At 52.5% G+C, this 21,195-nt stretch overlaps 1 protein-coding gene across 1 annotated transcript; it reads right to left on the bottom strand.

Annotated features, from left to right (window-relative positions):
* Positions 1–3,936: 3,936 nt before the first annotated feature.
* PNPLA2 (patatin like phospholipase domain containing 2) lies at positions 3,937–20,596 on the bottom strand. The gene is made up of 9 exons (XM_032188720.1): positions 20,236–20,596; positions 10,968–11,200; positions 10,690–10,755; positions 7,978–8,187; positions 7,040–7,100; positions 6,019–6,186; positions 5,471–5,603; positions 4,879–5,001; positions 3,937–4,235 (listed from the first exon to the last, which is right to left on the bottom strand). Exons 1-9 carry the CDS (start codon positions 20,420–20,422, stop codon positions 3,977–3,979), a joined length of 1,440 nt encoding a protein of 479 aa, XP_032044611.1. The 5' UTR covers positions 20,423–20,596; the 3' UTR covers positions 3,937–3,976.
* Positions 20,597–21,195: the final 599 nt, after the last annotated feature.

Raw genomic sequence — 21,195 nt, 5'->3', positions numbered from 1 at the left:
CTGTGGTCAGAAATATTTCCTCCTACCTCTTGAAAAGTCAGTTTGCTGAACTATTAAGAGTAGGTCAGGCAGCAAACCAAACCCAACATACCACACATGCGTGGTGGCTTACAGAGCATGCCATAGATACACACTGTTGTGCACAACATCAAACAACTACGCTGTTGTATAGGTTAGGGACTGGTTAGATGCACGAGAAGTTCACTGTTAGCTTTGTTAAAATCAGCAAGTAGTAACCATGTCACAGGAAGGAGAAAAAGAAAGTGGATTCCTGAATGCACAGACCCTTTATGCAAACCAGTGGAAACTGCAAGGGTTGAGACTCTTGCAGAGTTCAAGTGAATGTTACACGGATTTCAGATGTGGGCTGCAAGATGAACTTTTGGTCAAGGAACCTGACCTCTCAAATACCACGTACAGGAGAGCATAGGCCCTGGCCACCACCTGCTGGGCTTCCCTGCCACACATTCTGCTGAAGGACTGACTGCTGCAGGTGATCCTGCCTTGTTCAGAGGAACTTGATGAGTGCAGGTTAATCAGCATCTGCTCACCTGAAGATAACACATGCCATGAGGTATACAAAGAACAAATGCTTGAAGAATTCAAGTTAGCAGTATCACAATAAACACCTCCAGGTCCAATACAGAGCCTAGCAAGAGGCTTCCAGCTATTTCAAAGCGGGGTCTGGTCTAGACAAGGCAGCACTGGATAACAAAATGCTAATCTCCAGAAGCAGCCACAGCCCTTTTTCTATATCAGCTAGCTAGAAGACCTTTCCTAACTTCTGCATCCTTAGCAATCTGCAGCATGAGCAGCAAGAATTTCAAGCAAATGCTTGAAACTTCTCTTAAGGAAGAGGAGGGTAGTACGGGGTATTTATTTTTGACAGATCTGCCTTTTCTTTATCAAAGCTTAAATCTCTAAAGCCAACAAGCTATCGCACAACAGCCACTGCATCACTTGGTGAATAGAGGCAAAAAGAGGGTTAATACAGAGTGGTACTTTCCCAAGTATCCGTTCACACCCTGCAAATTAGCATAGGGAAAGCAGGATTTTCCTCCCTGAAGAGTTAGACCTTTACAATTAAAGCAAGGCTTTGGTTTGTGGTTAAAGTCAGCAGTGCACACGAGTTTCTCTTTGAGAGGTTAATATAATGAAGTAATGACAGATGAGGTGAACCAGAATGAAGTTCTGGCCTTTTACCAGCCACAGCAGGTTGAAAGGCGTGGACCAGAACCAACAAGCCTCCTGGATCAGAGTGCTGGAAGACAGGGCCACCAGCTGGGCTGGTTCTGATATGCAAGAGGAAAGCTGAGGAGATCCAGGGAAAGAGGGTGCCAAGCTGCAATTTCTTAGCACACACTACTGCCAAGAGAATTTGGTTCACAGTTTAGTGGTTTACATAATCATACAGTGGTTTTGCCAGTCCAGGAAGAAGGAATAAGAAAAAAATAGTTACATCATTTTCTCCACCCATACGTTAACACAAACCAGGCAGAGTCAAGAGGGCAGCAGCTTCTAGACACAATTTTCTTATCTGGCTTTGCCCCTTGCAGACATTTTGCTCCTGGATGAACTATTTTAATTTCACGCCACTAAACATCTATGTGTTCTTGCTAATTGCTCTGTGTGCATTAGGAACAAGAGACAGGCATTCAACAAACTAAGAAGGTAGCCCAGAGCAGCAGCAGAAAAGGAGCCCTCACAGCACGCCACAAGATAACCCCCTTTTCTTTATGCCAACTCTCAAATTTATCCTTCTCTCACAAACTGACAGCAGTTTGTTGCTGGTTCACCTCCACTGCAGTTATGTTCATCTGGCAGTTCAGCTTTTCCCACAAGCTTTAGGAAATAACAAGACTGATTTGCTTTGTAACCCAGCATTCCCATTTTGGTTTCAGAATCCTATTTTCTTTACCTCTCCCCCCCACAGTGACTCCTGTTCCCCAGTTGCCTTAACTATGTGAAGCTTAAGAATAAATCTGACTCTAAGTGCAGGCCTGTTGCATGAGCTATGCAGGCCCTTGTGTTACATAGGTAGGTTACGTCCAGGAAGGACAGTGGGGTGACACTCTGAGTCACAAATTCGTCTTTGCACTGGTGTCTCACAGACAGTCGGTCAGCACCGCAGCCGCCCAGTCTATTTATTGCCTCCCAGCTTGCAGTGGCCCCTGCGGGAGAGCCCTGATGCTTATCAGCCTCTGCTACAAGCACTCAAACCCACACCCAGTGCACAGCTGTGCTGGTAGGAGACAGCACCCACCACCTCACCCACACTGCTCAGGAAGATGCGATCGAGTAGATTCACTACTTTCTCCAGCTATTAGTAGAGTTTCTGAGGATATTTTCCCTTTTCACATCAAAGGGGGAAATGAGAGTGTTATAAATGACTACTCTGCACACAGGCTATGTACCTGCCTCAGACACCCTGCCTGCTCCCCAGGAAGGAGAACCTAAGTTAGCTTTGGCCAGTTTGCATACTGTTTGTGCTAGGAGAGGTAGAAGACGCCTCGTGCAGCAAGACACTGCAGAAAAAGCTACCAGGAGCTGGTTTTGTGTCATAACGACTTCGGCTGAAGTACATGCAATCCCCACAGGAAGCCATATCTCACCCTGGGAAGAGCAGAGAGCATTTCTGCACAGCAAGTCACAACTAGACCATCACTGAGAAGGCAGAACTGTGCAAGGCAGAGTCTTACCCTGCTGTACATCCACTAGTTCTGGTCTTTTAAGGGACAAGACAAGTGCAACCAGTTCCAAGAGGGCTGAACATGCACCAGCACTCCTGATTTCACTTTGCTTCTTGCGCTCCTGCTATTGCCAGCTGCATAGCCGGTGAGCCACAATGCAAGACAGGCAAACTGCAAGGCTGATGTAACTGCAAGCCTACATCCTTCTCACCCCGAATCCTCAGGGTCAAGCCCCAGCTTGGCAGGAGATCCCTTACGTGGCACCCACTTGGAATATCCTTCAGTTGTATGGTCCCTTCAGGGGTGAAGCCCAACCCCTGTCAAAGGTGGCCACTTACCCAACGCTTGCTGCAACACTCCACCACAAACCTCTCGAAGATAACATGACGCACACCATCTCACCTTCCTACAAACACTTCACATTCCTTCCCTGGTGTCAGCTGCTAAACTAATCCTGAGACAGTCAGACTGAGCTTTTCCAGCATGATCCCATACTAATTCCATTCACAGTGACAGGAATGGGGCCTCAACCTCCATGGAGAAAAAAAAATCTCAGTCTAAATTACTTCTTCCAAATAAGCTCAGTGACATTTAATACTTCAAATTCAAGCTGCAGAAGTTCTATCAGGTTGGAAATCATATAGGGAGAGTAAATGGTAATACAAATCAGGGTGAATACACGTGTTCTATGTTTCTGCAGTCACAGTGCAGTCTGCAGCAGGGCCAGCTCTGGCTTCCAGTGGGGATGCAGTTAAGGGACAGAAGGATCTGCCTTCAGCAAAGAATAAAGTCAAAAGGAGATTTGGAAGCCCTAAGAAAAACTGTTTTGGCAAGAGGCTACCTCATCTTCCAGTAGCACAAAGGTAAGTCAGACAAGTCAAGAAAAGCAGATGGATATGCTCTAAAAATCCAAACTAAAAGCTATGTGATCTCGAGAGCGTCATCTACATCCTGATTATTTGGCGGTAAAAAGCCAACGGCAATTCAAAGTGCATTATTTGGGATAGCCCAGCTGGGCCAGCGTCAGCACGGCCACGGGCAATGGCCAGGCCTCAGCACAAGTCTAGAGCAAGGAATCCACCTCTGCATCCTCGAACACAGAGATCTCCTGCCTGGCCCAGGGGGCAACAAATGACTACAGTCAATTCCACCAGTCTCCATCCCGGGGAAACCCCCTTTGCAGCATATTCATGAGCACAGGGCAGCCTGCTGCCAAGGGATGAGACTGGTCCCACCCTACATGTGCTTCCCTTCCCACCCACCCCCATCCCCGCAGGGCAGCAGGCTCAGAAGAGCGGCAGGCACTCTTTCGCACAGTCTAGAGGTGGGAATTTTATCTGAAACCCTTCCCGAGGGAAGAGGGAGGCCTGCATGTCCACGTTGATGCAGAGTAAGCCCAGCATGAGCTGGCGCTGGTACTCCTCCCACTTCAGCATGACATCGGACAGGGAACGGTTGCTTCTCATCCACATGGGCATTGCTTCGCCACAGGCAGGTGCTGAAGGAATTGGCAGACTCTGGGGCCCTCCGAGCTCGAAGTAAAGCCTGAAAGACAGAACGCAGAGGGTCAGGATGTGGGATGCCTGGTGCAGTCACCAGAGCAGAGCTCCAGAATTGCAGAGCTGTTTTGGTTCTGCCACTAACTGGCTGCAGTCACAGTCCCCCTGCTCACACCTCCTGTTTATACAGACCATGAGCTCTCGTGGAAAGAATCACCACCTCATACCATCACCTGAACCACAGCTGGGACCCTCTGCCCACAGCTGTAATACAGTTTCCTATTCTCACCCAAAGAAAAAAGTAATTTGAACTCAAGAACCCCTATGAAGGAACTTTTAGGGAACCTTGGGCTGGCAAATGCCACACAGACAAGCACCTGTCTTCTACAAAGGGAAAATGGAATAAGCTAGCATATCATTTTACTTAGACCTCCATCTTTTAACCTATTGCAATAACAGCTTCATCACAGGGGCTGCCCTGTAATGGGAAGAAGCAGACCACACACTGCATCTATCCCACAGTTAAAGAAACCAAGAGACTGTGGAGCAGATTTGTGTTTGAAGTTAGGCAGCAAATCCTTCTGGTTAATCTGAGCTGCTCTGCTCCAAGGGAGAAGATGCCACCTTTCAGAAGTAGGAAAGAGAAACAGTACTCCTCCTAAACAGGGCTGTGGAGAAAGCAGCCATACCTGGCTGAAAGGTGACTGCCCAGTTTCTTCTTGGCTTTCTTCACAAGATAGTTGCAGATTTCAGTCATCTGCTCCCTCATCCATCTAATATCCTCAGGGATATCTGGAAGCCATTCCAGCAACCTGGAAGAGACAGGAGACAAACCTAAGTTCAGCTCGCACAAAGGATAGGACAGAAAGAAACAGTTTTGCCTCCTATGAACAGTTATTTGTTTTTTAGTGACAACTGCAATACGAGCCATTCACACAACCATTCAGAGAATTTAGGGGGAGAAGCTGTGAAGGATGAGAACAGCCCAGGATTTACTCTTTAAGTTTTGAATCTGCTCTTTCTGTATTTCCCATTCATTATCAGACTTGGAAAACGTTTTTCTCTCAAGCCTTCCTATCACAATCTCCTTCCAGAGACCTTTTATAGAGTACTTTGTACTAAGAACACGTCTGATGGACTTGCCTTCCCAACTGTGGAAGTTTAGGGCTGAAAGTGACTGGAACTGCTCTCACTCCAGAGGAGAGACACCTCTCACGAGATTCCCACAAACAGCTGGCTGCACGGGGAAGAAAACCACCGGAGGAAACAGCTGAAGCATACCTGACAGTGAAGGAAACTGCAGACTCCAGGGGCAGCATGTAGGGGACCATCATCGCTGTGGCCACACGTATAGGCAGCATGTTGGTGATGCCAGTCAGGAGACCTCTTCTTTCTGCACAAGCTTCCAGAAGAGCTGAAGACAGAAGAGGACACAGCTGAATCCCTGCAGTGGGATTATCCCTTTCCTTGCCATATCCCATAAGTTACCCAACCTCTCTCCCCACCTCCCACTTCAAGGAAGTCTCACTCAGGATAGCAATTCCCCGAGCACAGCAATTTTTAATTTTATCAGGTTATCAAAGGAACAAGCATCAAGATCCTGTCCTTGTGCTACCATGCAGAAGAGTCAAATAAGAATCCTCTCCCAGTTCAGCCTCCGCACCTTTATCTAAGGGGTCCCAACTACAGCTAAGCACCTGTGTGGACCATTTCAATCCCTGAGTGCAGCAAAACAACCACCACAAGCAATACCCTACATCCAAGCGATCCTCTGACAGGGACCAGGCAGTACAGGAAGATTGCCAGGGCTTTCTTCCTTTGGATCATACCTTGGTTCAGTCTGGGAGGCAGGTGTTCAAAGATGTGGTCTTCAACAACAGCAAGAGCTGTATTGTCCTCTGACTGGTCCTCAGCTTCTGTTTCTTCCTCTTTCTTCTCTGCTGGGGGAGCTTCTATGGCAAGGAGAGGACGGGTAGGACTCGGGCGATTAAGGAGACCTGAGAAGAGAAGTCATATCAGAAGGATGATAAAAAATAGCTGCCCTTCCTTGCCTGGCCCTTAAATGTTCATCTTCACTTCACTCACCACCCAGACAGACATTACATCGAGCCTCTTTAGCTTGTATCTGTTGTAATGCTAACCACAACGAGTTAATAACCAGCTGCTTTAAGCCATCTTCTCTTTCCCCACCAGAAAATCTAATGTTTCACCTCTACATACTGCAGGGTGCTGTTTCACAGGGGTTTGTTGCTATATACTCTGCCAGTAACCAATTTCAATTTCCCTCCTGCAGCTTAATCCAGAGCTGCGTGACTGTTCTTATCCCATAAGGTATGCACCACAAAGCAAACCGTGCTCGGTCTGCTGGAAATTGACACTAGGTGGCATCAAACACACACACAGACAGCAACAGGAGGTCAAGGAGATACGGAAGTCTGGGGTTCATGTATCAGAAGGTTTAAGAGCAGTGTCAAACTGCCAGGCTCCAGAGACTGCTGAGAGCATGCTCTGCCTCCTTACACATAGCCTGGCTGCACATGAGAGGGTGCAGGGTACCTGCTGAAGCTCCAAATGGCACTGGTGCCCAACAACTGCTCTAGCGCTGAGCACACACTGTGTGATTTCAACTGCATTGCACTGAGAAGGTGTCCACTCCAACTCTACTTCCTGCAGTGCTAAAATATACTTACAGATAGAAATCCCAAATCCCATACGCTGGTATCCAAGGCACGCACCTTGATCGGTTCTACCCTCCCACATTTTATACATGCAGTAACTGGCCTCAAAGCCACACCACCAAGCCTGGCAGAGAAGCAGGTCAGTGCGCCCCACAAACACTCAGTGCCTTACCATTCTTCTTCAGGAAGTGCAGCGCATCCCGGTAGCCCTGCTTGCACATATCCCGCAGCACCTGTGGGCAGGGGAAGGCAAAAGCAGGTCATTTGGAGACTGCCTGGCTGAGCAGAGCAAGCACTCAGCTCAATGCTGCCTTTAGAGAACTCTGGCTGTGAGCAGAACAGGCGTAATGTGGAAGCCTTGGATATGGGAATCACAAGATAACTCACGTTGGAAGGGACAGCTGGAATCCTACCCTAGTACAGGCTTAGAGTGGCAGCTACTTCATTTGCCCCTCTAGAGCCGACACTGCTGTGGGCAGCCTTCTGGGAGTCACTCTGATAAGCAGCCCAAAATACTTCCTGCAGATGCCAGGAAGGGCCGCTGTGTTTACAGATAAAGCCAGCCAGGACTAGGAATGGGGCAGCAGAAAACTTGTCCAAGTGATTCAGGACACGGATGCATGTTTATTATGCTCAAATGCCAGGGCTAAGGTTGTATTTGCCCAGCAGCAGAAGCATGCAAAGCTGTCTGCAGTGCCACCTGCTCTAGTGGCACTTTTTAGGAGGCAGTCACTGGCTTCAGGCTGGCAGCTCCAGTGTGACCTTAAAAAACATCATGAGCACATTGGTTGTGAAGGCTGATACGCCCTTGTTTAGAAGCGAGCCTGGCTTCCTGGCAGATGCCACACAGGCATGTGGGAATACTTTCCAAGCAACTGCTAGCACCTGAGTTCCAAACCTTACAGTATCAACAGAAAACCAAGCCACCTACATGACCTCGTGCAGATGCTCAAGGTTTGCCAGCTCACAGGGCTGCTAAATGTCAAGGTGAAAAAACAGACAAACAAGAGATACAAAACTAAGCGTCTGCAATCCTCCTGCTCATGAAGAGCAGAGGTCAGCCAGCATCTATCCACTGTCCCCAGCTTTGGGCACTGCCAGCAATCTCACCTGTGGCTCCGGAGGAAACAGGGCCTTCGAGAGGCGGTAGAGGTTGCGAAGGTTGAACTGGATGCTTGTATTGGTTACTCTCAGCTCATGCATGTTGGTGGAGCTGTCCCGAGGGCAGATGTCACTCTCCCCTGAGAACGGAGACACCGTGATTGTGTTCTTCAGCTCATATCGGGGCAAGTTGTCTGAAATCCCGCCATCAACGTATCTCTGAAATAAAGAGAAGCGAATCACTCTTCACTCTTGTAATTGATCAAGCGGCTTCAAGTAGAAACACTGCCCCCATTAACATTTGTGCCAACAACTTCAGGTAAGAATGGGCAACAGCCACCAGTGCCAGAGGAGCTGAAAGTAGCAAAAGCACAGCTGTGTTATTTATAGTCACCATTTGCTACGTGCTTTTCTTCCTAGGAAGGAGTGCTTTGGTCACTAAAGTTCAAGGAGAAAGGCAAAATTCACTTGTGTGACTGCTGACATATCTGCTGTGGGGCTTCAGTGCTATCCAGCATGACACACCAACAGCCACCTGCAATGCCAATTCGCACTGGTCTGAGCTGTCACACTGCCATCAGACTTTGCTTTACTCGTCTTTAAAACGAATAGCTCAGACACAGGTCCGTCCCCCCCGTCAGAAAGCTGGTTAACTAAGAATGAAAGCAGCTGGTTTGTTTCTAGCAGAGGAACTGAGCAGCAATCCCAACACATCTGGAACCGGCTCGCTGTGCTGTGATATAGTGTAAGGGACTTGGGTTTTGCTCCTAACAGGCACCCTCTTATCAGAGAACGTTCTGTATGTACTATAAACACAGTGGCACTCCCCTTGCAGGAAGGGCAACCAGACACAGCTAGGCAAGACAGACAGACGCCCCCTGCAAGGAAAGACCACGCCATGCAGAGTGGCAGAGGACAGAGCAGAGCAGGCAGCACGGTGCCAGACACCTGCTTTGTCTGAAGAAGGTTCAGATCTGAGTGTTTTGGCCACTTAGCCAAAACAGCTAGTTTGTGGTAAGGTCGCAGAAACCTACGTTTCCCTGAGAGTGGCAGCATGAGTCAACATGCTGCTAGACAGAAGCCTCCAACAAAGCTAGCAAAGCAAAGCCTGCACGGAAAGAAAGGAAAAAAATGCAGACCCTGCTTTCTGGTCCATCACCCCCCCAAGCAACACAGAATTAGTTTTTCCTCTCCCTCCCACCCATTTATTTCATCATCCACTCCAGGAGGCTGCTAGAGCTCAGAGAAGTAAACACAGGAAAAAGATGAGGAAGGCAGGATTTGGATAAGGACATCATACCTTTCCCAATCGCACTGCCTTGAAAACTGGTCCTCATGATCTGAGTTGGCCTGTCAGCATGTCCCGTGGCAAATACAGTCACCACAGGTATGCCAGGAATCACACAGCCCCGTTTCAAAGCCTTTCCTAAGCTCATACCCAATCTACTGTAGCCTCTCCTTCACCGTACGCCCTTTCGGAGTCAGAAAGGATCATTATTTTCTGGGCAAGAGGTAAAATCTGATTTCCTCACACACATACCCCCGCTGCCACCGCCTTTCCCCACGAGGAAACTCGACATGAGAAGTCGGGCAGCTGCAAATTCCAAAAGCCCTGGTGTTGGACACGGGTCTGGAGTTTTGTGATTTTGCCTGAGCCAGGCTCACCTCGATTAGCACCATGGAGTCTCATGCAAGAGCCGCTGAGACATTCCCACCAGCTGCGGGACGAAACCCCAGCCCGTGGCTGCTGAGCACAAGCCAAACCAGCACTGATTCTGTCACTTTGAAGGGCTGGACATTGAACATTCCTCTAGATCATTCCCCTGCCCAACACGCTTGCACAACACTAAAGCAGCCTGTTTGGATGTTGGGCAGGAGCGGAACCGACCTCGCTCTCAGGACACTGGTAGCAGCGGGAGCAGACTTGATGCCCTGTCAGACTGAAGCACCTTGGTCAGGTCTCGTGTGAAACCAAGGCACGCAGACGTTAACAGCAGCTCTTCCTTTCAGCTGTTTAGCTTACAAACATTTAGTTTACACTAAGTGCCTTTCAGTGTGTGCATTAACCTACGCAGCACAAGGGGAGTCCGAGCTCAGCCGAGGCCCTCAGCCATGACTCCCATACCCAGAGATGCTCCAGCTCTTACAGCTTTCAAGTGCTTTCACTTTTAACATGAATGAAAAAGGGAGAAACTGCTCTGAACATTCCTGGACAGGAAGCTAGAAGGAACTCCTGCAGGCAGAGAACATTTTTCTCACAGGAAGGACAGGAAGAACGTCACGGAGAAGAGGCCCAGCATCAGCACCACTTGTCAAAGCTCTGCAAAGAGCATCAGGCACGCAGAAGAGGGACTACAATCACGATTTCTACCCTGTACACAAGTTCTTTCCACATGCACACAGGGTTGGAGCCTTAGTGCTGGAAAGGTTTGTAACAAGGAGCCAGGGGAACCATCTGCTAAGTCAACCAGCACTCGCCCAGATTGCTCTATATTTCCATCCTGTTAAACCATCAAGCCTTTGGGGCATTTGTAGCCAACTGCAGGACTGGAAAAGAAGATCTATTTGCTGCTGAAGTTGTTTACTTGGGAATTTCTCATGCTTCTTCACAATATTTCCTGCTAGCAGACGGGCAACAGGACTATCAGAACTGAGTATGGCATTTCTACCTTCTTATTCATCAGTACATGATTTAACGAAGAAATGTCTTAAGAGCCTTACCACTCCACGCAAGGTTGGAGGTATCAGCCCACAGTACACCGGGATGAAGGTGCTGCAAACACAGGCCTGGGGAAAAAAAGAGAGTCAGCATGTAAGGATCGTGTCAAAGCCTACTGAGTTAGAACGAGAGTTGTACTGGCACGTGCTGAGAATTAAGCTACATTACTGTCCTGGTTTCAGTTAGGACAGAGTTCATTAATAAAGGACATTGGGAGTCCAAGGCAAAACAAACCAGCTCGCAGTTGTTGCCCAGCCCTCTGCAAGAAGTCTCCAGTCACCTGGATGAGCTCCTCCTTGGAATGGAAGTCCGACAGGATGACGTTTTCTCCATCAGACACCCGCGTGAGGGAAATCCCCAGACGTCCTGCTGCGACCTCGTGCCCATTCTCCGGCACGGTCTTGGACAGGCAGATCCGAATGATCTTCACCAAGTTGAAGGATGGGTGGAGCGGCCCCAGGAACCTCTTCCGTGCTTCTTTTGACACTCGAATGATGCTGGCGCCAGCCTCACCTGCAATGATAGAAAGAAAAACGCCCCATGAAACGCCAGCAAAACCAGCCTTCTTCACAAAAAAAAAAAAAAAAAAAAAAAAGGCGTAGAAAAACCTCATGCAGAGCTTTATTCAGAGGTTTCTCGCTGCTTGTGGATATAGCTCAAGATGAGTGAGGCTTTGGTGTCCATCCTGCCCGTGTCTGACTCCAGAGCACTAAACCAGGCCCCGATGGAAGGGTTCCCAGAAGCAAGCCTGCTTGACACTTTCACACAGTGACCCAGCTGGGTTTGGAGGGGAAAAGACGTCCCCTCAGCACAACAGGGACATCTGCACGGCCGCTAAGCCCGTTAGCTCACAGTCACTCGGAGCCCAGCCTGGCAAGAGCTCAGGGCTTTGCGGTGGGAAAGGAGGGAAGGGAGAAAACAAAACAAAAACATCACCCCCAGCCAACCCCTGCGTGCCCAGCACGCTGCCCTTTGCACACCCTGCCCTGCCTGCTGCTCCCACATGCAGCCCGAGCCGTGCTGAGACCCAGCCTCCTCCGAGCACCAGTCACTGCAGTCCCAGGCATGGGGAATGTACAGGTGAGGAAAGTATCCGGGCAGGAATTCAAGAAATGAGGGGAAACAGCAACGCTTCCACAAATTAAATCTTATTCCCAAGCTGCAGGTTGATTCTTGGGCACAGATGAAAGCTGCTGTCAGTTCCTGCCAACCTGAAATCCCTCTGGTTTGCTCCCTGTCCCTCTCAGCCCTGTGACTGCAGAACGGAGGCAACGAGTTGGGCTCAGGTTGACAGAGATAAGAGAAACACCACCCTTGGCGCACCGGGGGTGTTGACACATCCCATTCTTTTGCAACACGTGTGCCTGCAGCATGTTTTCCACTAGGGCAGCCTGTTAATGTGATTGTGTGCACAGGAAAGCCAGCGACACCAGCAGCTCAAGCGAGCACCAAACGAGACCCTTGACCACGACCAGAGGCTCTGGGGTCAGGATTTGGGTACTGTGAGGTAGCAACTGAGCAGAAAATCCAAGTTCCCCTCTCCGAAGCAATTTTTAGCCCTATAATCCCAGTCTTCTGCTCTTTCCTAAAGCAATGTTTAGCAGCCTAACTCTGATCTTACTTACTCAATTAGCAGTAAGCCACTGAGCCCAGCCTGTTCCAGATAGTAGCTGCAGTTCAACATCCTTCCCAACGTGAAGGACGACAGCCAAAAATGACAACTTATTAGCACGCCATGCCTAAGACACCTTTGTGCCTAGCAAGAGGAAGGAATACACACAAAGAACCCGCAGCAGAGCCCCAAAATGGCTGGATCCCACTCCAGCACCTTGGCCACACGAGCCCTGGAAACCCCACTGCACGCTGCTGGTCTTGCTGAAACCCCGATAATAAATAGGGTGGGTGCTGAGCCATGGGGATGCCCCACTCACAGGGCCACGCTGGGGAGGGTGGCTCAGGGATGGTGCTTAGAGAAACTTGCCTTTGGACTTGGCACCTCGGCCTGCAGAGATGTGACAGCGATACTGGGGACAACTGCAATTACATGGAGCTTATGACTAACGTCTGAGCAAAAAATCTGAGCTGGGAGTTTAGGGAAAACAAAACAAAGTCCCAAATATGCCAGGAAACACTGCCTCAACATCTGAGGAGGGACTTCAGCTGCAGCTGCTTCTCTGTCATCATTACCCAGCCAAGCAGGACATGGGAGAACTGGGGACAAAACAACAATTACTGATCATTAGCAATCGCATTTTTTGAATTATTATTATTATTTTTTTTTTTAAACGTGTGCTTATAAACAGATTGTGCAAAAGCTGCTTCCCAGGTATTCCAGTTTGAGGGCAGCTCTGATCTCGTTGGACTTGTTGGCTCGCTTGCACCGAAACCGAGCGCAGAGGAGCCCCGCGGGATGAGGAAGGACGGGGCGGTCTGCAGCACCGCCGGCTTTCCTGGAAATAAGGCCAGCCGAGGGCTCAGCCAAAGGAGTCAGGTTTACACAGCGAGATCCAGGACAGATGGCAAGCCCTCCTGGAAATCAGTCCGGGAGGAGAACAGGGAGGTGAGAGAGTGAACAGAACTGGAGCTGGTTTTCCTGGAATAGCTTTTCTGGTAGTGAGGGGATCAAAGGAGTCTGCCAGAGGGAGCAGCTGAACGAGAGGTGGTAGAGAAAAAGGCTGCAGGAGTCAGCCACCAACTGCCTGCCCCTGCTGGGGTAATCCTGTGCCAGCTCCAGTCCACAGAGCAGTTTGTTTTTGATGGCTCTGATGATTCAGGGCACAGGGTCACGTGGAAAACCACAATATTTATTTTCCTCTCTTGGGGTACATCCCAAGGAGCACTGCCAACCTCCCACAGCTGGCACCAGCTCTTCTCCCACCACCCCATTTATCCAACGCTTCTCCCCGTACAGACTTCACTAAACCATTATCCCTCTAAAAAAAACAACCTGTATCAACGAGAAATATTTCACAAGGCACAAGGGAGCCCAGCTGGACCACCTCGGGCCTGGGATCCCTCTGCAGCAGCCACGAGAGGCAAAGGATGGCTGCCCAGGGGAAGAGCCCTGTAGGCAGCCGCGGGATCCCAGTTCATCTTTAAGCTTTGCCAAGCCAGCTTTACATGAGCTTACTGCCCTGCTGAGCCTGGTTTCCTTAAAGAATTAGCTCTTGCTCCCATGGGTCATGCTCAGCACACCTGCTGGGGGAAGGCAAGCAGCCCCGGGCCCCTCCTGACCTCTGTCTTCTGCACCAAGGGCACCTCGGCGCTCGCCTGTTGCCCACGCCGGTAACCATCCCGCAGCCAGGCAGGGGACGGCTGACCCACGAGGTATTTCAAGTGGGAAAAAAGAGCTTAAGGCAGGCACAAAAATAGGAGCAGCGCAGGGCGAGGAGGGAGGGGGCATGCTGGACATTCCAGCTCCTGGGGCCGCGGCTCCCCTGGAAGAGCTCCACATGGGCACAAAGATCACCCCCTGTGCCAGGGACATTCCTGCTCCCCGGGGGGGAAACAGGAGCAGGGCTGAAGGAAAGGCAGCCAGACCAGGCAGGGGGCAGAGGACAGCACAGACAGCAGCAGGTTGGGCACAGGGACAGCCCTGCAAGGGAGACAACCAGTGAGGGCACAGGTTTCGGGAGAGCTGCCTCACCTTCCTCCCGAGCTCAGCCCCTGCACTGCCTCCTCGCTGACAGCAGGCAAGGTGCACGCTTCTCCTGCCCGGCCTCTGCCTGGAGAGGGCACAGCCCTAATCACAGCCCAGCCCCTCACCAGCCTGAAAACACTGAGCTGTAAACCAGGGACATCAAAAGAAAAGTCTGCAGGCTGACAGCTAGAAAATAATTAACCAAGGGAGCTTTGTTGGACGTTTCCTCAGCGCCCATTCGCTCCCCAGGAGGACCAGCAGATAGCAGCCTGCAGGTGAGCCAGGGACACCTCCAGCCCTCGGGGGCACTGACCTCAGCCTGGGAAAGATCCGCTGCCACTATGCCTTATGTGGCTGAATTTGTATAAATGCCACTATTTAACACACACAAAAGTCCTTTTTAAATGCCCGGGGCTGGGAGAAGGCAGCCAGCACGGGAATCCCCAGTGGCACTGGGCCTTTTCCCATCCATGCACATCATCCTGTCAGCAGGTAACGCTGAGAAACACGTACCAGGACAGGCTGCTCCTCGGGACTCCCCTCATTTCTGTGGTTGTGAGGAGCATTTATGTGATCTATAAGTTATCAGTTATTCCTTCTCTCCTCCTGTTTTGTCATCAGGTAACAAGGAGCTGCCTCAGCTCCAGGTAACAGCTGGGGAGGAAGTGGTTTCTTTCTTGCAGAGAAAAAGATCTTTCAGCAAAAAAATCAGAGTGACTCCTCAGGCCCCTTCCAGGCTGGCAAATAGCCCCTCTCCTCACCTGGCAGGTGGGGCAAGTGGAGGCACCAAGAGACAGCTGTTGAAGTAGGACCAGCTCCTGCAGCCCGAGCTCAGCCCCCACCAGCTGCTGGCCCAGATCCTGGGCACTCAGCACTGCAGAGCCCAGATGCAGCCTGCAGCAGGAGGGCATCTCACCAGGCCCATCGCCTGCAGCTGCTCCAGAGCCCCAGGCCTCCCTCTTCCTAACGTGCTAGTCCCTGGGATGTCTGAGGTTACTTTGCTTAGGGCACAAGCCAAAAGGCTTTGGGAGAGCAGGCACAAGAGCTGCCAGCCTTGGTTATGCCTCAGTTGAACCTTTGCACTGGCATTAGGGAAGCGCTGGCACAGCAACGCCTCCCCAGGCAGCAGGTGTCCTGCAAGCCAGTGGTTCTGCAGGCAGGACCAAAAGCCAGCTGCATGACTGTGAAGCTGCCTTTCTGCTCTGCCCGGCACGCAGGCAGGCCAGGAACCACATGCAGCTCTTGCCGTGTGCTAGTTGTTGTCACCTGGATGAACAAAGCCCCCCGGGGTCATCCCCAACAGGACTCTGTGCACAAGGGGCACCCACACACATCGCGCACTCCTTCTTCGCTCGTACTCACTGTACAGCCCTGCTGCTACTGGAGCACCATCCTGCCCTGGCAGGGAATGAAAGGAATAGCTCTGAAGTCCACCCCTGGCCCCGAGCCTGCATCGTGCCCTGCTCCTGACGTCTGTGCTGCCAGCGAATGCTCCATTCCACGCCAGGCACCTCCCTGCTCGCCGTGCCCGCTTTGCCCTTCCATCGCATTCGGCGTCACCTCACCCTGCTGAGCACCCCCCACCATCCCCAGCAGGAGCAGAGCAGGCTCCCTCCGAGCCAGGGGGATGAGAGGTGCTCCAAGGCAGTGCTCAGGAGGCAGGCAGGGGCACTGTGTTTGGAGGAAGCAGCCACGCGAGCAGGACAGGAGCTGCTTCACAGCAAGGCGGAGGGCGCAGGAGCAGGGAGGCAGCCAGAGGAGCAGCAACATCCCCTGACACTCACACACAAGCTTTTCTTTATTTCTAAGTATGGCGAGGAGCTAAACGGCTGGTTTGGTCCCTTAGAGTTTTCAGCAGGCCCACAACGTAGCACCGCTGGCTGGATACACGGAGACATCTGTGCTGCAGCCTGCTCTGCGACAGGGCTCTGACTTTCTCCGTGCCTGACACAACCCGAGCCCACACCCCGCACAGGACGAGCTTTCCCACCCGGCCCAGCCCTGAATCAGCAGCATTCAAATAAGCCAGCAAGAGCAGCTCCTGTGATTTGCATATGTAAAGCGCTCCTTGACTCATTTACACCCCCAGCTGCCACCTCCCCATCTCAGGATGGAGGAGATGACCCACGGGGGTGGCAGCAGAGCCACTGCCAGGTCCCACGTGAAAGCAGCGCTCAGCCCTTTAAATCCTGGGCTTCCAAACCCAGCATCCATCCTGAGACCGCATCATATCAAGGGGAAGGTTTGTTCTCGGGAGAAATACTCCAACCACGAGCTGCTCAGGCCACTTGATGAAGCTTGGTGGGGGTTTTGCAGGCAGGAGGCACCAGCGCAGACCCGGCCCGTAGTGGCACCACGAAGCATCACGGTCTGTAAGGCTGGGCAAGCAGCAGAGGGCAGCACAAAGCCCGCTGTCCGGCCAGGATTATCAGCTGCAAAGCCCCTGTAAGGAGGTTTGGCCATGCCCAGCTCCAGAAAGGAGCGCCAAGCCAAAGGCCATCTCTCTACCTCTTGTGCACGGCCATCCTCAAGCACAGAGCACGTCGAGCTTAGCAGAGTTAAGAACAGTTTATCTGCAGGCACTCTGGGCAGCGTTTCAGCCGCAGCTCAGCACACGCAGCCCTTCTCCCACAGCAGAGGGGAGCCCCACGGATCGAGCCCCACAGACCCCTTCCCACGGCAGCACCACATGCGCTTCCCTGCAGCGGGCGGCACGACTCAAGCCTTGGCCAGCAGAGCCGGGCAGTGCCCCGCGGACTCCATAGAAACCAAGCTGATTTATTTATTATTAATCTGGGATTTGGCACCGGGCTCCACACACGCAGAGAAAATAACCTCTGCCATCAGGCTTTAAGCCCCTGCACGCACTTGCACTTCAGCAGCCCACCACTAACAACATCTCTGCCGCTCATTGAGAGAGGTTTCCACTTCTAAGGGAAAAGGAAAAGGTTACCCCTTCCTCCCCCCTCCGCTGCCCAGTGCAAGGGAGCCCACACTGCTCCTGGGGATCACACAGTGACAGGCAGCGAGCAAACCTGACTCAGGTAACAATTACTGCATCACAGGGCAAGGCTGGGACAGACGCCTGGCTAGATACTAAGGGGAAAAATAATAAATGGTTGTAATCAACCTAGGAAAAGCTTCCCTAGGTTGATTTCCTAGCTCAGGAAGGGCTACAGGAGCTGAGGCACACATAAGGCAGAGCAAAGCCAGCACCAAGCTCTCTCCTGCTTGGCACATGAAGGTGTTTCCTATCAGGCCAGACTCCAGCACTGGAGCTGACACAGAAGCCCATTTTGCAGAAAAGCCTCTGGACAAGAGGTGATTCATGCTCCAACAGCGTAGCACGCATGATCAAGCACCTCGTAAACATGCAAGTGCACCTCGATATCCACACGTGACTAATGGAGAAGTAGCAGCGTTTTTTCATGCCAACAGGCCAGAGAACCTCAAAACTGGAGAGAGCACTTCAAACACTGGTCAACACCCCAGCTGCAGCCCCGGAGAACACATCCGAGATCCCTACAGCCTGCAGTGAAGTGCTTAACAAGAAGAAAAAAGCTGCAGGACGCACCTTAAGTGGGATCCTAGGCTCCCAAGCCCAGGAGAAGCTCTGTTCTCTCTGGTCAGGGCCTCAAAGGCTCAAACCCAAAGAAAACCCAAAGGAAAATTTTTTTCCGCTCCTGCCCAGGAACTGCTTCTCTGCACAGCAGAGTCGCAGAGGTCACAACCAAGAGCAGATGCAGGCAGGCACTAACCTTACCTACACTCAGCCAAACAAGCAAGGCTGCTGCAGGAGTCCCGTGCTTGCCACCCACCCAGAGATGCCCTTCAGTCTTCCCAGTTGATGGGCAGGGCAGCAGGGAGCACAGGGAACGGATGCCATGAGCCTTAATGCTCACAGGCTGCTATGAAGTGAAACCAGCTGCACTAACATCCTCAGGGTGCCCCAGCAGCCTGCACCAGGATGAACTGCTCGGCCGGCACAGGCTGCAGCTGTACCTCTTCCCCATGAGCTCATCCCAACCCCTGGACCTCGGCCTGAGCTGTCAGGGAGCTTTATAACAGGGACAAAGTGCAGCGATACCATGCCCAGCTGGGCACCCCCTCTGCTTTTACTTTCACAAGTCAGCTCTGCTGGCTTTTCTGCTGTTTTACCTACCCAAGACATGTGGATGCTCCGGACGTATAAATAGCAGAAAGAAGGCAGACAAGATAAGAGCCTTGCTCAACGCGGCAGTGGTGTCTGGGCCAGGGGAAGGGCTGGGGTGCTGCTGCCAGCCTGTCCCACGGCGCTGCCACACCTGACAGCAAGCCGGGGCGCTCCCAGTGCGGAGGCTGGCCATGCAGTCACCTCTTCAGCACAAGCAACAGCAAGCGAAGCAGCCAAGTGCCTGGCAGCAAACAGACCCCTGCAGGAGAAGGGGTTAGAGGGGGCCTATTCCCTTGTCCCCGAGGAAAGCGGCGTGACTACAGCCCAGAAATGCCAGGCTGAGCTGGTGAGAGCTCCCCACGCCGCTCCACAAGCAGCGGCCCCGCTCCATCGGTCGCTCCTGCAAACGAAATGCTCAGGAGGGGGAAAGTTCAAGCCTAACCACACAGATAACTTTTGCTGCACGAACGCTGCATCACAAAACCCTACCTGTCCCCAAGGAACAGGGAGTGCCCTGAAAGATCAAGGCGAGAGGAGTTCAAGCAGTAAACAGCTCTGGTTTCACTTTGCTCCAGGACAGGCTCCTATATTCACTTCAGAAACAGCCTTCCCACCGACAAATTATTTGAGACTGAAGAGATGCACCTGATTCCCTCACATCATATCCCTCATTTCATGTTTAAGGTCATTGCATGTATTTGCTGTTCTCAGAATAAAAACTTCCAAGGGCAACAAGCTGTGCTGTGCTTGTTGGCCTCCCCACCCCCCCTACGTAAACCAGCTGAACTTGACAGCCAGCAGCTTTTTTAGGCTGCCAGGCGAGCAAAACAACACAAGGCACCACACACACCTTCAGCTGGCTGTTCCCAAACCATATCCTAAGCATGAAGAACCTACATTGGGTGCCCACTTTAAATAAAATTATTCTATAAGTGAAGAACGTAGATAACATTGAGGCAAACTGAAGATCTGGCGCATACAGAGGCTGAGAAGATTCCCCAGTGCCTGGCAGCCCCAGGAATAGCCCTCTTCCGAAAATAACAGCGCTAAGAATAAAGCGCGGCTGCCTCAGGGATGCAGTGCCTGGAGACGCTCGGCCCCGACCCGCACACACACGCTGCACGGTGGCTCCGGCTGCTTCGCTGCCTGCTCACAGCACCCAAAAACCTGCACCCATGCAGCAAGAGGTCAATGTCTCTCCACCCCACACCTCACCAGGCCAGCCTGCACACAGCCGACCCCAAAAACAGATCTCCCCCTATACCAGGGGGGTGAACATGGGACTGCTCGGCTGCTTTCCCACCGAGGGGAGCCTTCTCCAAGGCGCCCTCGGCAGCCACCTGCCCCATAGGCAGCACCCACCGCCTTCCTCACGGGGGGCCATTTCGGAGGGGGTTTTTACCCCCGCCACCCATTTCCGAGAGGCTTTTTTAGCCCTTTGGCCTCCACCTCCTGCATGCAGGGAGCTGAGGGCGCGAGTGGCGAGGCAAAACCCCTTGGAAACAAAGCACCACGCGTGCTGTGAGGAAGGCAGGGCGCTGCCTCCATCCCTGCTGCTGCCCTAAGACAGAAACAACACTAAAAAAAAAAAAAAAAAAAGATAATAAAGACGACGGAGAAGGGAGGGAAGGCTGAAGGGTCCCAGCCGGCTGGTACACCACAGGCAGCCCTGCACCCATGGGCGCCCCAGCAGGGCCCCAAGGCCACCCCCAGCGACCCCAAATCCCCCCCAAAGCCTCCCCCGGACCCCCTTACCCAGGCAGGCGCCGCTGACGAGGGCGGTGGCGGTGAGCGCCCCGGCGGAGGCACCGTAGACCTTCCTGGCGTTGGCGACGAGGAAGGGGGCATGCTCCTGCAGGCAGCTGGCCACCCCGACGTGGTACACCCCCAGGAAGCCGCAGCCGGCGAAGGAGATATTCCAGGTGGAGTCCGTGGGGAACATGGCCTCCGACACGGGGTGGGATGGGACAAGGAGGGGGGGACCCGCTCACAGCCCCACCGCCGCCGAGCGGGCGGGCCGGGGGGCGAGAGGCTGGAGATGAGGGAAGGACAAAGGCTGCCGAGACCCTCCGGGTTGCCACTGGGCGACCGGGGGCCGCCGCCGCGGTTTTATGGGGCGCCCCTTGCCGGCGGCCCGCCTCGCTGAGGGGCCGGGCTGAGGGGCGGCGCTGCCGCCTCCCCTCCGCGGGCAGCAATGGGAGGGCGGGCGGCGGCTCCGCCTCACAACCCTTCCTCCCGTGAACCCCTCCGGGCCCGGGGGCACCGAGAAGGGTGTCCCCCTCAGCCCCCTGGGCCTCCTCTGGTCCACCCATGAACATAGGGGACAGGGTTTAGCGCCCCAGCCTCGGTGCTGGGTGTCGGAGGTCTGTGCTCCCAGCCCGTGGGATGTCGCACCAACACGGCGCTTTGCTTCCCCAGAGCAACATACAGGCAATAAATGTGATTAATAAATGTAAACATTGAGCTTTTCTCTTCACAGAGTGCTCAGGAACCACAGGGAGGCTTCCACATCTCAACAGCAGAGCACATCACTCCTAACAGCTCCCTGAGCCTGCCCCGAGCTCACCAAAACACAGTCACTTACCTTTCACCAAGGTAACCACAACTTTTATTAGCGCTTCCGAACAAGGCTGTGTTATATCAGCCCACGGCAGCGCTGTCAGCTCAGCAGAGGTCTCAGAAGGTGGAACCATCCCCTCGTCACAGCTAGGGCAG

Source organism: Aythya fuligula, chromosome 5, assembly GCF_009819795.1.
Source record: "Aythya fuligula isolate bAytFul2 chromosome 5, bAytFul2.pri, whole genome shotgun sequence".
Taxonomy (NCBI): Eukaryota; Metazoa; Chordata; class Aves; order Anseriformes; family Anatidae; genus Aythya; species Aythya fuligula.
The sequence above is the reverse complement of the archived record's forward strand: the minus strand, read 5'-3'. Positions and strand labels throughout refer to the sequence as shown.

What these genes read in the sequence shown, in the direction of transcription:
- PNPLA2 (XM_032188720.1), bottom strand. Translation starts at nt 20,422, where the DNA reads ATGTTCCCCACGGACTCCACCTGGAATATCTCCTTCGCCGGCTGCGGC. An exon ending in GCACTTCCTGAAGAAGAATG is followed by an intron (nt 6,187 to 7,039) that starts GTAAGGCACTGA and finishes TTCTCTTCTCAG; the next exon opens with GTCTCCTTAATCGCCCGAGT. An exon ending in GCCTCCCAGACTGAACCAAG is followed by an intron (nt 5,604 to 6,018) that starts GTATGATCCAAA and finishes TTCTGTCTTCAG; the next exon opens with CTCTTCTGGAAGCTTGTGCA.